At 42.0% G+C, this 16,568-nt stretch overlaps 2 protein-coding genes across 2 annotated transcripts; both read left to right on the top strand.

Annotated features, from left to right (window-relative positions):
• Positions 1 to 99: 99 nt before the first annotated feature.
• On the top strand, positions 100 to 1,187 carry LOC146701224 (uncharacterized). Its single transcript, XM_085467557.1, has one exon. The coding sequence runs from the start codon at positions 120 to 122 to the stop codon at positions 903 to 905; it is 786 nt and encodes a 261-aa protein (XP_085323683.1). The 5' UTR covers positions 100 to 119; the 3' UTR covers positions 906 to 1,187.
• A 691-nt stretch (positions 1,188 to 1,878) lies between these two features.
• Positions 1,879 to 15,080, top strand: LOC146701223 (ras-related protein Rab-18). The gene is made up of 7 exons (XM_085467554.1): positions 1,879 to 2,107; positions 4,092 to 4,147; positions 10,648 to 10,709; positions 10,989 to 11,061; positions 11,906 to 12,024; positions 12,439 to 12,505; positions 13,182 to 15,080. Exons 1-7 carry the CDS (start codon positions 2,040 to 2,042, stop codon positions 13,349 to 13,351), a joined length of 615 nt encoding a protein of 204 aa, XP_085323680.1. The 5' UTR covers positions 1,879 to 2,039; the 3' UTR covers positions 13,352 to 15,080.
• Positions 15,081 to 16,568: the final 1,488 nt, after the last annotated feature.

Raw genomic sequence — 16,568 nt, 5'->3', positions numbered from 1 at the left:
ACTGTCCATATTCAGTAAACCCCCCCAAAAAATATCTTGTATTCGTATCCTCCTAAGACCTGAACACTTTCATTGCAAGCATTTTTAATTTATCTTTGAGCCGTGAGCTGAAGAACAGCATGTCAGGGGAGGAGACTTTGATACATGTTGACTTCTCAGAAAACTACAGCTGTAAATACAGTTCTCAAGTTCAGGCAGTCCACTTTGGGGCTTCACATCAGCAGGCCATCCTTCATACTTGTGTGTTGTATGTTGGTGGACTCTCAGTGCCTGTGTGCTTTAGCACCATCTCCCCCAGTAGACATAAAGGCCCTCCAGCAATATGGCAGCACCTAAATCCTGTACTAGATTACCTTCAAGGCCAACATCCACAAGTGTCTGTGCTGCACCTTTTAAGCGACGGAGCCTGTACGCAATACAAACAACCAAGAAACTTCTACCTTTTCACTACAGAACTGGACAGAAGAGGATTCAAGGCTGGCTCTTGGAATTTTTTCGAGGCTCGTAATGGAAAAGGAGCACCAGATGGTGTCGGGGGAGCCTTAAAAAGAGCAGCTGACATGATGGGGCATGACATCCCAGATGCAGAAGAGTTATTCAGGGCCTTTTCTGAAACAAACACAAGTGTGAAACTGTTCTTTGTGAAAAGTGAAGATGTTGAGGAAGCTATGAAGAAAATGCCAAAGCAGATACCAGCTGTTCCTGGAACCATGAGAATTCACCAGGTCATTACTGGAGCTCCAGGAGAACTGATGGTTTGTGATGTAAGCTGCATGTGCAGTTTAACTGCAAGTGCTGCAACACCAAGTGTTTCACTTTTGGCCAGAAGACAGAAACAGCTGTATCACAGGCAGGCAGTGGGGGGAATCCAGAAAAAGAAATCCAGTGGGAAAGTCCAGAGCTGATTGGTAAATGGTGTATCCTCAGATATGATGATGATTTGTAAGTATGTATGTAAATAGCAAAGTTGCTATTTGGGCTGATTAGGAACTGATGAATGTAAAAACAAAGAATTGCGTGATTTTTATTTTTTTTATTACCTTATTTTTGTTTCTGAGAAAAATGAGATCCACATATGAGGATTCACTTTAAATTTCGATAGAACAGTGGCAGTATAACGCCCTCATAAGTGGATATCAGATCCTTGTAGAGCAAAATTTAGCATTTTGGTCTATACAACCCAAAATGTGATTTCCACATATGTGGACGCCAGGTCCTAGGAGGTTAAAAAAAGGCTGATGGAGTATAGTTGACTGTTTTGACTAAAGACAAAATAAAATTGTATTTGGTATTCTACATAGATGTAATTACCTTTTGCCATTGTCGAGCTAGTTATGGACCTGACCATAAGAGGACCAAAAATGTAGCCTTTGAAAACAACATATATTGTTTTGTACAGTTACATGTGTAAATACTGACCAAAAACCTTCCCTGTCTTTAGAATAGGATTAAAACATTAATAAGATCATGTTCAGTGATACTGGTGAACATGAGTGGAAAATTCATAGGAGCCTATATTTTTCATATATAAACCAATACTTTTTTGGTACACAGAGGGCAAGAAGTAAAATTCGGTGACATGCATAAATACCTCATGTAAACAAATGAGCCATTTTCAAAATGTCAAAATTGCCAGTCACGATCAATTCACTGTGACTGTCATTGACATAAGAATTTCAAATGGTTGACTTTGAAATTACATTAGTAACAAATGTATCGGAGTGTGAAAAATCCCCGTTTAAAGAGTCCAGTAGCAAATATACAGTACTATTAAAATGACACGAACACATGACGTCGACATGTTGCAACACTGCGTCCTTTGTCTTACATAATCTTCTCCCAAGATATCCTGTAAGATCTCCAGCGGAAGTAGTGACAAGTCATACCGGAAATGGTTGGAGTGAGACGTCTCACCAAAGGGCTGTCATATTATTATCTGTGCTGTGAGCTGTAAACAGGGACGCAAGTTAGTCAGCTTCACTTTAACAAGTCTCTTTTAGAGATTTACTGAGAGTAACACAGCATACAGTGAAGAAAGAATGGAAGACGACGTGCTTACCACGCTGAAGATACTGATAATAGGAGAAAGCGGCGTTGGGAAGTCCAGGTAAGACCAAGTGATCAACAAAGTGATGTCGTGGCTCCCTGCTAACGTTAGCCAGCGCTAGCAGGGATGTAGCAGGTGGATAAAGAGAATTTAGTTTTTAAAACGATGTAGACGGTTCAGTGCTGGTTTGTCCTGTTCTTTATTCTAACAGAGGTCAGACTGTCTTGGTACAACATGTACAAGAAATGCTTACAGTGTGCACACTGTTTAGCTAACGCATTAGTCAGATGCCAGAAGCTCTGTACGTGACATCAACTATGTGCACGTCTGACATAATTGCTAGAAACAGGCTGTTTTTGTTCACACTAATTTGATGGCTAAACGAGAAGCTGACACTCTTTTAAGTCCATTTACTTGTACTGCTAGCATCTCCGTCATTAAGAACCCAGCAGAAGGATCGATCCGAACCGGTCACGCTCAAGTAAGCGTACCCCTTCTCCAGATGGGACTTCAAAACATGTAAACGATACACTTGCTCTTGTCGTCATGTGGTAATCAGAGTCCTTATTAACAACATGATAATATTCCACGCAGGGTAAAATGCTTTTTACCCACATCAGCATGGAAGTTTATAGCGTGTGTCCCTGCCAAAAGAGATCATGATCCAGGTTTGCAGGTCTCCATAACAGTGGTCCCGGCTGCTGGAGGAATTCTGATAGCCTTCCTGAGCCATCAACCATCACATTGTAGACTATGGTGTTTACAAGCGTGCCTTCCATAGCCATAGAACATTCCGAGAAAATTATGCCATTGTAAGCCTTTAAACAAGTTCTTGACCAAAAGTACACCCATCTATTGAAAATAGACCAAAGAGAGGCAATAATAAGACTTGGAACTTCAGCATCAACAAGGACAGAGTGTTAAAGTTAAAATCAGCTATGTTTTAAACCAGAAAGCAGAGATGATAATTAATAAAAAGTTTGCAGTAATTTATGTTCTTTGCAGCTGATATTTTAACGCCCAGTACTGTGTCCGCTGTTAGCTGAAATTTTTCCAATTTCCTGGGTCAGTTCATTGATGTGCAACATGTGTCTACTTATACTAAAGAGTTCCCTTTTTTTTTTGAACAGGGCTTGTACTGCTAGTTGGCATCTTTTAATGGCTGGTCTGTATAAGCTCTGCCCAGAGGAAGGACTGGCTTTATGCCGACACCATAACACAGATCTGTGTTTGCTTATATTTCCAGAAAACAGAAGAATATCTAGACGGCTGTACTGCATGCTGTCTGCCGTGGCATCGTCCAGGCCGTGATGCATTGTTTCCAGAAAGCAATTTAGTATTATTATTAAATAGGATTTCGCTTAATACAATAAACAAAATCAGACCATGATTAGTTTCAAATGTCCTAATTTGAATCATCCATAGCCAGCTTTGGTAATATCAAATAGGTACACTTATTTTTGAATAGTTTACAGATATTTATTTTGTTTCCCTGCAATCTGAAGGCCTTAAATCATGACAGATTTGAATGCTTGGCAGGGAATGTATGTGTTTCATGTTTCCTGACCTGTACAGAATACATTTCTAACTTGGCTGTTTCCCTGCATGAGTTCATCAGCCATATGGCCCTCAAACAATAAACACTTACTGCTTCAGCATCTCTTCTGATGGCCCGTGAGGAAAAAGTACGAGAATTATGTCTGGGTCAAGGGAGAGGAGCGAGCATATTGCCATCGTCAGCGGGGCTGTTAAGGCCTTTGCACTCGATTAGTCATGGTTAAGAAACGAACCCTGTCCTCCTGACTGCAATCTAGTGGTGATGTCATCTGGAGCTTGACATCACCTCTTGCTTGCAAGTGAAGGACAGAGTGATCAATAGAAGGAGATAGAGAAAGAGACTGTCTCCTGCCGCAGGAGTCAGGGCAACTGGAAACCTGACTTCAGCTCAAAAGCATCCTCAAGAGAGGAGAATACAATTACTAAAAAACACACGTGTGAGTCATGATGAGGTCTAATCTTCTTATTTCCATCTTCTTGTCAACAGCCTCCTACTAAGATTTACAGAAGACACATTCGACCCGGAACAATCAGCAACAATAGGTGAGTTGAACATGTGAGGTCTGTTAAAGGGTAAAATGGATCATCATCATCAGCAGCAGCAGAGATTAAATAAGACACAGACGTAGAGTAGTAAACAGTCACAAAGACAAGGATCTTGAATTTGAGTAATAATAAGCAATACATCGATTCATCTGAGGCACAAACAGCATGAGCTCATTTAAACCTGTTGTCTCATGGGTTAGTAATGATGTCCACATTACATATGAGTATGCTAACACTTTAGCATTCAACCAGTGTCAGGAGTAGAGACTAAAATAGGGGTGCTTTTGGTCTATGCTGCATAGAACAACACATGCATTTGTCCTCCACAAGATGAACATGAAAGAATAGGAGGAATTAAAAAAATTGCTTTTATCTATCAAAATACTATCAAATATGACTATGAGTTTATATCAGCACTGAATCTTTAGTGGTTAATGTTCACATGCAACACTTGTTGTGATCTCAGTCAGCAGCAGCACAGCTCCTGCAGGCAGCTGTATAACCACGGTGGAGCCAGGAAGGAAAAGGAGGAGTAGATTTTCAAAAAGTTTGATGAAGCAGCAGGTTGCTGCCAGCATAGAGCCCGACCAGTATAGGACTTTAAGATCAATATGAATATTGTTGTGACTTGAGACATTTCTTGAATTTCTTCAGGCATACAAAAGAGTTTTGTTTTGTTTGTCTGTTAATTATTTATGTGTCCTTATTCGAACAGTATGATAGTGCAGGTTAAAAAAGAACTTGTTTTAATGTCACAGCAGGTTGTGGATTATTCATTTATGCTGTGCTTAAAGTGTTGTCTATACCTAATACCTCTGTCGTCAGTCAGTTAGTGTGAGGGTCTGTGCAGACATCCACATGTCTGCCAGTTTTTTTTTGTTTGATTTTTTTGACCACGTGGACTTGTCCTCAGAGAATTTACATTACAGCGCATCAACTACACATGCAACCAGGGAGCAGACGTCAAGAAGTGTAACAGGAATGACTACTCAGCCAGTCGTACTCCAGCTGTCCGTGTCTGTAATTCAGGCTGGTAGTTGTTTGTAGTTTCTAAAGACTTGTTGTTTGAGACTTGGAGTTTGCATGTTCTCCTTGTGTCTGTGTGGGTTCTCTTCAGGTACTCTGGCTTCCTCCCAAATTCCACAGACATGCAGTTGGTGGGATTAGGTTAGTTGGTAACTAAATTGCCCATAGGTGTGAAGGTGAGCGGGAACGGTCTCTCTGTGTTAGACCTGTAATAGACTGGCAATATAGAATAGAATTAGAATAGAATTCAACTTTATTGTCATTGCACATGCACAGGTACAGGGCAACGAAATGCAGTTTGCATCCATCCAGAAGTGCTTTAGCCGTGATATAGATATATTACAATATATATTAGCAATAATATAGATATGTAAGTATATTACAGAAATGGGTCTATTATGGTATGTTATAATGTACACGGTATGAAGTATGTTATGAATATTCTATAACTATAAGTATGTACAGGCTGTAGTGAGTACAGGCTATGTACAGGATATAAATATGAAAAACTATACAGAAATCGGAGATATACAGCTATACAGAAATGTGAACTATGCAAGTTATAAACAGTTGTAGGATTAAAAATTATCGTATGTACAGAATGATTATTTACACAGAATAATATAGGGCGAGAGACACAATCATTCCGGTTCCAAAAAAGTCATCTCCCTCCTGCTTTAATGACTACCGTCCTGTTGCACTTACTCCCATCCTGATGAAGTGCTTCGAACGACTAGTCATGCAACACATCAAGACTGTCCTGCCCCCCTCCCTGGATCCCTTCCAGTTTGCCTATCGGCCCAACCGCTCAACCGATGATGCCATCTCCACTGCACTCCACTCGGCACTCACACACCTGGACAAAAATGTTCGAATGCTGTTCATAGATTTCAGTTCAGCATTCAACACCATAATCCCCCAACAGCTCATTCAAAAACTGGTCCAGCTGGGGCTCAACACCTCACTGTGCAACTGGCTGTTGGATTTCCTCACCGGAAGACCTCAAGCAGTACGGGTTGGCAGTAATACATCCAGCACCATCATTTTAAACACGGGGGCCCCGCAGGGATGTGTGCTGAGCCCCCTCCTCTTCACTCTGCTGACCCATGACTGCACTCCATCATACAGCTCCAACCTCTTCATCAAGTTTGCGGACGACACAACGGTGGTGGGTCTCATTAGCAACAGGGATGAGACCGACTACAGAAGTGAGGTGAGACGCCTGGCCACGTGGTGTGCTGACAACAATCTCTCTCTGAATGTGGAGAAGACGAAGGAGATTGTTGTGGACTTCAGGAGAATGCACACCCAACATGCTCCTCTGACCATTGACGGAGCGTCTGTGGAGAGAGTGAGCAACACCAAGTTCTTGGGTGTGCACATCACAGAGGATCTCTCCTGGACGTACAACACCACAGCACTGGCCAAGAAATCACAGCAGCGTCTCTTCTTTCTCCGCAAACTAAGAAGAGCAGGAGCACCAGCCCCCATCATGTACACTTTCTACAGAGGCACCATCGAGAGCATCCTGTCGAGCTGCATCACTGTGTGGTTTGGAGCCTGCAATGCGTCCTGTCATAGAACCCTCCAACGCATAGTGAGAGCTGCAGAGAGGATCATTGGTGTCTCTCTCCCCTCCCTCCAGGACATTTACAGCACCCGTCTCACTAAAAAAGCCCTTTGCATAGCGGCTGATCCCACACACCCAATGCAAAGCTTCTTCAAGCTGCTGCCGTCGGGGAGGAGACTGCGGAGTCTCCAGGCCAGGACCAGCAGGCTGAAGGACAGCTTCATCCATCAGGCTGTCAGGAAGCTTAACTCCCTCCCGATTCTGCCCCCTCTCCCCTCTCTCCTCCACGGTCTCACTGAACTCTGTCACACACACACAAACACACACACTCTCTGACTCACTCACTGGCCTGCACCAGTTACCAGTCACTTTGTGGAGCATTGGACTGCCATTACCTCATAAGACTTTGTTGTTACACTTTCTCTTACCGTACACTACTAAATCTCCATTTGCACTATTTGCCTATTTGCACTACTCTGCCTGGTTTACACTCAATGTCACTTACCCATTATATTGTATATTATATAGCTTTCTTGTTATATGTAAAATTGTATTTATTTAAATTTTTACTTTTTAATTATTTTACTTGCATTTTTTAATCACTTTTATATTTAAATATATTTAAATGTTCATTTGCTATTTATCTAGGGATTGAAGAGTAACGCAATTTCTATTCTCCGTATGTCCTGTACATGTGGCAGAATCGACAAATAAAGTTGACTTTGACTTTGACTTTGACAGGATACACCCTGGACAGATTGCCAGGGTGTATCCTGTCTCTCGCCCTATGACAGCTTGGATAGGCTTCAACCCTCTCGCAACCCTAAAATTGGATAAACGGAAGAGAAGTGATGGATGTCAGTCGGGCTCTAGAACAACGTTTTCTACATTAAAATAAATGAATTTGTCATAAACAGTTGCAATATGGCCATTTAAGCTGATTAAACACACAAAAGCAGCGTGATACCAGATAGAACTGTCTGATATTTGATGTTTGTGCACTCAGACTCTTAGACCAGCGAAACATGAGAGGGCAGAAGAGACAGTTATGCTGTATATCTGTAGTAATGATTTTTAATTAGAAACGTTGAAATGGATGATTTGGAAACTCTACAGAATGACTTGCTGCACTATTTTCTAGTACATACTGAATCATTCAACTGGTGCCTGGTTTTAGGCTTTACATGAGGATATTTTCTCCATAAATGGATACAGTTGGTGTCCAAAAGACCAAATATGCTGAGGGAGGACCACCAGACCAGATGCCCGCTGTCCCAATGCGAAAGCCAGTCGTGGTCATACATGACGTGAACTTCTGCCGTTGTGTGTACAGCATTAAACTCTAGCTCACCACAACACATAAGTTGAAGTACACCCTCAGTTGACACATGCATTTGATCTTTTCATAGATCGTGGTATTCAATTTTGATTAGGAATATCAGAAAGGTCTTAAATTAGCTGTAGTAACAATGAGGTTACGGGGTTTTTTTTTTTTCAATCCTGTTGCTCAGCACTATTTGCAAACACCACCACTTATCAGGACCTCAGTAATGTAAGGATGTTAGTGATGCCTGCCAGAATATTTGTGCTGTGACACACCCACGCAAAGTTGGAGTTTTTAACAACTTTAAACAACTGCAGTAGACTAAAGTGACAACCATGCTCAGCTAAATGTACTGTCCTTCACTCTGTTTCCCAGCCTGTAGTGTGCAGGCCTGGCTGAGGCTGCTGACAGATACTGTACATGGTCTGGAGCAACGCAGCCACAAGTTGACGGACTTTTTATGTTATCTGTTCAAGGCTCAGTCAGCATACTGGCTGCATGTGTTTGCTAAACCCCCAGTACCTACTGCAGATAACTGTAAAAGAGACGTTAAAGTTTAGCTTTTTTCTTCTTTTTCCTTTTTAAGTCAAGCTAGGGTCGCTAGGCAGAAATGTGGACGTTTAGGAGATTCTGCAGCACTTGGTGAGCTAAAACTAAAGTCACCACAATCCCACACACTGAGACAGCCACAAAGCTTTCAGATTAATTTTAAAGTTAATGCTGTGTGGAGAAAAAAAACAATCTGTGGCAGACCAAACTATCCATCTTATCTGGTAAAGGTTTTTAGAAGTAGTGGCAACCCCAAACTGTGTATCTGCAAATAATATCAGCCTTTTTTTGTTAATTGAATAAATCAGTTGACGGATCGAGGACACACCGACTATACTTTCATAAGCTATTAAAGCTGCAGCTACCTTAATTATTTTATTTTGACAAAAGCATCCCTGAGCTCCAGATTTAAAATATTTTGGAGAGAATTTGGATGAAGAATTCTACTTTCTTTTCTTTTTTTTCTTTTTAGTTTTTCAAACCAAACTAATGTGGTTTTGTGAATCGCTTGTAGCTCACAATGCTGTCTTTGTTAAAACGGCCGAAAAGCACAGATCCCAAGAGGGGTTGGAACGGAGAAAATACTTTGTTTTGTCAAGGTCAAGGCACGGGCCGCTACTGTTTTACTTGGCCAGCTGGGATTCTCTGCCAAACAGATGTCTTTATTGGAGTCAGTTCTGTGCTTTGACTTGAGATTCAGTTTTTTTTAATCTGGTATCATTCAGTCTCAGTTGAAGTATTTTCTTCATCTCACCACCCCGAGGCTGGATTTCTCCCATTGCCAAAGGCTGTCTCGACACATCATCACACTAGCACACAGAGTGTTAAATGATCTTTTGCAACGATGATCAGCAGGCACATTAGCAGCTTTGCATTTATGATACTCTTACTGGTGGCTTAAAGCACCTTGTTTCTTCTCGGTGCCATCGTTGCCAAAGGTTACAGACAAAAGAGAATACAGGCTAACAATGATGTGTCATTCCCCACCACCACTCTCTCTGTGTCGAACTAGTGGGTTGTGCTGCTCTGCCTTTGGTGTATTTATATCGTACAGAGAAGGGCCTGCAGAGAGCAGCCCAGCCTTGACCTGTAGCACTAGTAGCATCTTGTTGTGTTGTGATATTGCAAACAGATGCATTACTGTGCGTTCCCTGGGCAAGGCCCGTCTGTATATGTAGTGAATTAGAGCAGAAGAGACTGGTCCAGGTTCAGGGAAATGTTTAGTGTAAACTCGTCTCCACATGCGCCTGGCAGCAGTATCTGAGCAACCCTGCTGGACGAGAGGAAGAGCTAGTTGTTGTGATGGGCTTTGTGAACAGACTGTGTATTTGTGTGTGAGTGCGGTGCCATATATCAGCCTGTCTTCATGTCCCCTTTCTCCTGCTCGATCTCTCTTCTGTTTTGGCTCCCAGCTGAACTCCCCTCCTCAGTCCCAGATGTAAAAACAAGCCCATCACAAGTGTACATTGCCCTGGTAAATCTGTCAGTGGATGCTAAAACACGGCCTATATGTCATCCAGACGCCGCACGCTCCGCTCGCCGAGACACTGCAAAGAGGCAATAGAGGAGATTTACTTGTTGGAGGGGGGCAACATTGTTATTTTCACGTCTGCTCCTCTGGGACCTGGCAGGGATTTTTAAGACTGAGTCATTGCTCACTGAGCCATTTTACAGGTGCCGGCCTTTCATTTTTTTTCGTCGGTTTTCGTTCAGGACGTTAAACCGTACTGTCCTTTCGTCGTGTATGTGAATGCACGGTCACACTGTAATTTAAGTGCAGGACATGGGACGGGCGTAATGCCAGTCTGAATAACCAGAGGTTAACACAAGTTCATAGACATTGTGTTTTGACAATTCATCTTCAATAATTATGGTCTGTCACCATGATATGATATTGTTGGCAGTAATTGAACAAACCTGTAGGAGTCATCATATTGGGCCTGAAGCAGGATGAGGTAATCATGTGGGTTTCGGTGATTAACTGCCCCTTTCTTTTTTTTTCTGTTTTCTTTTTTTTTCATTGTCTAGGCGTTGACTTCAAAGTGAAGACCATTTCTGTGGATGGCAACAAGGCAAAGCTGGCAATATGGGTATGTTACAGACTCTATCATTATTCCAGTGCTTTAGTATCACTCGGTTAAACAAACATGCAGCTCTTGTTTGTCAGAGCAGAAAAATTAACTATGAAACAGCTCCAGCTCAGGTCTAGACCGGCTCTTCTCTCAAGTAACCAGAAGATGGCGCTTATGTAACACTATTTCCACCCCTTGATACCAAGGAGTGTGTCTGTGTTGTTCGTGTTTGTCTGCCCTGGTTTGTAGCCACTGGTTTTTTCCTTGCAAGTGTGAGCAGTAGTGTGCGTTTTGCAGGACACCGCGGGACAGGAGCGCTTCCGAACCCTGACGCCCAGTTACTACCGCGGTGCCCAGGGAGTCATCCTGGGTAAGCAAAGCTATTAGCACCGTCATTGCTCAAACACCTGTGTGCGTGCGTGTGTGTGTGTGTGTGTGTGTGTGTGTGTGTGTGTGTGTGTGCAAGCGCACATGTGTGCGACCTTTGACTTTACAGTCATGCCCCTGTTGTAAAGTGAGTGATGGCTTTTCATCCTGTGACTCACACACATACGCCTGCCTCTTTCTGGAAGTTAGTTTATACTCTTAAATCAGAGTCTTCATAAGGTCATGCATGTGCAGCATGTATACACACACACACACTACGGAAAGTTAAACCTCTAAAGCAGACTTCCTCTACAGTTCATGGTTTTTGACCACACTAATGATGTAAAGTAACAGAAGGCGCCTCGTTGTATCAGTGGGATTTTGACACCCCCCCCCCCCCCCCCCCCCGTTTTTCTTTTGTTTTTGTTTTTTCAAATAAACCAGCCATGTGTTTAAGTTGATGTTCCTTTATTTTATTGCGGTATTTATTTTAACTTTTTTGTTAGATGATAATGAGGATTATTATTAGTATTAATATTATTATTACCGAAGTGGAAATTACAGTGTTATTGTCAGTAAAGTTTCATTTGCTCTGTGATTTTCAATGATAAACCAGTCAAAAAGGTTCAGCAGTCAAGGACTTCTTACACCTGTCAGATTAATTTTAGTGTGTCAGATGGTCCTATTGCCTTACACACCATAACTACTTTTGCATAATTATTGCAGTTCTCTCAATCGTGCATCCAGAAAATCCACTCACTCATTCTGCACTTAAAATATTTTTTTCTCATCCTGTGAATGAATATTTTCCTGCATTCTGAGCATGCCCTGTTCATTCTGTGTCACAGTGTACGACGTCACGAGACGGGAAACCTTTACAAAGCTCGACAACTGGCTGAGTGAGCTGGAGACATACTGTACAAGGAATGACCTTGTTAAAATGCTTGTAGGGAACAAAATTGATAAGGTCAGTGTGTTTGTCTATAAAATTGTGATGTTAAGGGTGCGCGTGACATTTTTAATATTTAGCTTCAGTGCAGTCTTCCCTTGGTTTATGCTCTTTAGATATATATGTGATACACACACAGAACAGGGAGATGGATTGCCCCAAAAATAAGTGTGTTTTACAAAGTGAGCCCTCGACCAGCTGATGGATTGCTAAGCTAAACGATAGTAGCACTTTCATATTTTCTGGCAGCTGGTCCTTTGCCAGGATACCAGAATCAGTAAGTGGAGTTAAAAACGTGTACTGTTATGAATTCATTGCGTTCTGATCTCTGTCTGTGAAAACCACTTTCTCTCTCTGGCCCGTGACGACCACAGTAGCTGACAGCCCAACCCGACAGACCTCAAATAATCCATTACCTTTCCTTTGTTTTAGGAAAACCACGAGTTAGACAGGGCCGAAGGGCTGAAGTTTGCAAGAAAACATTCCATGCTTTTTATAGGTAAGTCAGGAGGATTCCCCGCTCTACAAAGAGCTGCCGGGCACATGAGTTACACCAGACTGTTTCACAGGGGAGGCAGAGTTTGAAATAACTATCATACTCACCGAGGAATGCTTGCATACTTCTATTTATAAAGCAGGCTTCATATATCATCTTTAGTGCACTCTCTTTTTTCCCCCTCTGCTGTTATTTTTCAGGTTTGTCAGTAAAAAGGGGGAACTTAAAAGTTAACACCTAGTTTTTATCTTGAGCACTTAAAGTGTTATTTGGTAATATGTAAAGATTTCTTGACATGTTTTCCAAGCAATTCTCAAAGATATTTCTCGTGATTTGTCATAGTAGGATTTATTTCTTTATGCTATGGTTATTACAATTGAAATGTTCCTGGATGTTATCATGCTACGCAGCAGGTGCTGACTAGAGCCAATAATAACCTGCTATGGTCCAGTATTAGCATCGTGGAGCTGACAGTTACTGTTGAGATGTTTTCCACCACTCTGCACTCCTGCTGGGGGGGCCAGCAGATGATGACATCAAGACGCAGACATTAACAGTTGTTGTTTCTGCGTTTTGTCTTCTTTTTCTCCACCTTTTCCAATCTCTGCCTCCTCCCCATTCCCGTCCCTGTCACTTCTCCCCTCCTCTCTCCTTCCCTCTGCACTCTCTGTCCTCCCAGAGGCGAGTGCAAAGACGAGGGACGGCGTTCAGTGTGCGTTTGAGGAGCTGGTGGAGAAGATAATCCAGACTCCTGGCTTATGGCAGAGCGAGAACCACGGCCGAGCAGTCCAGCTCACCGACGAAGACGCAGGAGGTGGAACCTGCGGCGGCTACTGCTCCCTTGTCTAGACTACCTATACACACACATTTAAAGATTTACACGGGACAAATACCCTCGAATACAAGCATATCCACACACACACAAGCATACACACTTTAAAAGAACAGCTTCCCTTCCTGCTGTGTGCTGTCCTGAGCTCCGTCCTCACACATCAAGGCATTAGAGATCCAACTTTCTCCTCTCTTCTTAGGTGAAAGTGTTTATTTCTCTCTCGCAGACAGACACACACACACACACACACAGACCTTTTGCACACTTTCTAGTGACAACGCGGCGCTAAAATGCAAATACAGCTCAGCTTTCCTGTTAATGGAATTTGAGTGTTTCTCTCTTTCTGTTTTGAGTCGCAGTTTTGTGCAGTCGCAGTGCCACGGTCAACACATTAACCGTTCTCGCTTGATACTCGTGTGATTTAGTTATAGGGATGCAGTAAAGCGAGTCCAGAATCGTGAGCCAAAGCTTGTCAGACATATGGCTAAATCTCTGAAGTATGATAATGAGAGTTGAAACTCTTGTATTTGACCTAGGTTTCTTTTTGTATCAAGCATGCTTTTTGTCCTTGGCGTACCTCGCCTTAGCAAGCACAGCTGCATCAAAGCAGGGCAGACTTTTCTCCAGTGTTAGTGTCACTTTTCTTCTTCCCTGCACTTTGTCCTGTTCCCCGTGCACAGGCTCTAAGATTATAATGCCGCTTATGGAGGAGCTTATCAAGCCGAGCCGTCTTGTATTTTATCTCGGCACTCTCGGTCAAAGGCTTGGATCAAATGACTCTGTTGTGCACATGACTGCCTCATTTCTTTCCAAGTGTTTGGAATGGTGTTTTATGACTTTTATTGACTTGGACTTCAAACTAGTGCTGTGTTTTTTGAAAAGAGCATAAATCGAAGAGACTGGCACCAACATGCTTTCCACTGGGTGCTGAAGAAGAGGGGACCTCTTAAAATTGCACGCCTTTTTAAAAAAAAATTTTTTTTTAATGTGTGTAACAAGTTGCTTTAATGGAGTGCGACCTACTGGCACTCATTCACTCAGACAGATAATATCAGTAATATCACCACCACTGCTAGTCTTTCATATAGATCCCTTTGACTGGACAGAGACAAAGGAAAAGTGTTCAATATTAAAGAGGGCAGTGAGTCATACGGGTGTCTCCACTGAATTTGGAAAAATCAAAGAAAAAGCTGTGCGCTCCACATTGCTAATGGATTTCGCAGTTCTCCCATCTCTGTGTTAGCATCTGAGAAACACTCATAAATGTACTGTACCCCTGACCTCTGACCATGTTTGCAGTATTCAAGCGCTGGCATATGTTCCAGGAAATGTACTTCTGGGGGTTTGATCTCCTAACAGGGATAGTGAAAGTGACATGAATTTGAGCATGTCTCATCACACATTGATTTTTATTATTTTTTTTAATTGCATGGGAAATCTGTGTGCCATTTTTTTCCCCAGTTTGTCTGCTGGTGAATGACGTTTAGAGGCTTACTTATATTTAGCTGAAAATAAATGCTAATTTACCATTTAAATTTAATGGTTACAATAAAAAGGAAGTAGGCTTTTACTTATTAAACTGGTATAGCTGTCTCTTTTGTGTTGAAATATGTCAAAACATTTATAAACGTTGTATTTTAAGACTTTGTCGGGGAACCTTTGTGTAAAGCTGAATGTATCCATATTTCACTACAAATTGCCCTATGTATTAAACTAAATAAAGTTCTTTTTTTAAGTGAATATAAATGGATGTGTTGCTGCTGATGTGTTACTTGACGTGCCCCTGTCATCATTGCCATGTTAGAAATGTGGCTGCTAGGTGATGGGTTTTCACCCGGCACCCGTCACATTCCTGTGTCTTCAGAATAAAGACTTGGTGTTTAAACAGTGTCCGAGGAGCCCTCAGACCCCAGACGTGAGATCTGTCTAAATCATCTTTTTGGCGAACTCCTCAGGAAGCACCGCCGCAGCCATAATTCACTCTATCAGTGCTTTAACTGGGATGTGAATAATTCCTGAGCCATTATAAAAGGGTCAGGGTTGGCAGCTAAACCAAGAACTCTTCCCTTGTAGCATATCCCTCATTTCTTGCCACACTCTGGGCAGCTGTATGTCCCAGTCAAACAAAAGAGACGCGGAGCCCAAAGTCTTCCTGTGGTCCAACCATGTGCTGAGCTGCAGCACCACTGTTTCCTCATGCCTACACTGAAAAAACAGTCTTCGAGGAGCTGAGAGATTATATATTTTGGAGAATACGTTTGTTTGGTTTACCTTTTAGTGACATATTGTGCAAAGTTGTGCAGTGGATGGTAATTTTCGAACCCCCACCCCAACCTCAAATGCTGTATGCATCAGAACCTGAACCTTTTATTTAAAGAAGGAAATGGAACTTTTTGCGATTTAGAATCTGTTTTTTGTGAAACTGTCCTTGGCAAAGACAGATGGACAACTTAGATATTAGATCTACTGTGAAGACAAGGTTAGAACGCGCAAACTCCACACATAACCAGAGGCACTAGAAGACGAGGTTCTACTGAAGCACCAATGGCCTTTACATAAATGGACACTGCACTCCAACAGTTACTGAATAGTTGCATGCCCATGCAAAAAAGTAGACTAACTATAAAACTATGGTATATCTGAATTTCACCGTAGTGTTTGACTAAAAAGACACGACTCATGTCAATTAAGGTTAAAAAAAAAAAAGAAAAAAGGTCACCTTTTTCCAAAGTGAGTTGGAAAGTGTTTGAATGTTAAAAAAGTGATGATTAAAAATTAAATTGTCTTTTTGGCAAAAAGGTTAATGTGTTGACAATGGCTCAACTTACATTCAGAATACAGGGATATCAGGGCAGTGTAGCAGCTTGGATTTGGGGTGGAACTCTATCAAGTCAAATCAAGTATTTTTATGACTTTAAGTGTCAGGCTAAATTCAGAGATTCATCACAATCAAACCTGCGACTGAGTAAAATGGGTCTAGCGATACCCAGGATGCTAACCTCTGAGAAGCCTTTAGTTGTAACAGTTCCACCTCTGGGGTAGATGTTCCAAATTTATCCACCTAAAGCCAAAAAAGTCAAACTTTGTGCTGGCATTGCAGGAACATGACTGGATTACCACATCAATAACTTGATCACCCTCAGTGTCTGTGGTTTCAATGCAATTCATGCAGCAGAAGATTCAACAGTATGGCTTGAAGGGGTGGATGAAAGACGGTGGTTTCCCTGGGGAAAA

This window comes from Copadichromis virginalis, linkage group LG9 (assembly GCF_057382275.1).
Source record: "Copadichromis virginalis isolate Kocher_CV1m ecotype Utaka linkage group LG9, C_Virginalis_male_GT1.1, whole genome shotgun sequence".
NCBI lineage: Eukaryota > Metazoa > Chordata > Actinopteri > Cichliformes > Cichlidae > Copadichromis > Copadichromis virginalis.
Note: the sequence above shows the minus strand (reverse complement) of the source record. Positions and strands in the feature narration are given on the sequence as shown.

What these genes read in the sequence shown, in the direction of transcription:
- LOC146701224 (XM_085467557.1), top strand. Translation starts at nt 120, where the DNA reads ATGTCAGGGGAGGAGACTTTGATACATGTTGACTTCTCAGAAAACTAC.
- LOC146701223 (XM_085467554.1), top strand. Translation starts at nt 2,040, where the DNA reads ATGGAAGACGACGTGCTTACCACGCTGAAGATACTGATAATAGGAGAA. An exon ending in AGCGGCGTTGGGAAGTCCAG is followed by an intron (nt 2,108 to 4,091) that starts GTAAGACCAAGT and finishes TCTTGTCAACAG; the next exon opens with CCTCCTACTAAGATTTACAG. An exon ending in AGGCAAAGCTGGCAATATGG is followed by an intron (nt 10,710 to 10,988) that starts GTATGTTACAGA and finishes TGCGTTTTGCAG; the next exon opens with GACACCGCGGGACAGGAGCG.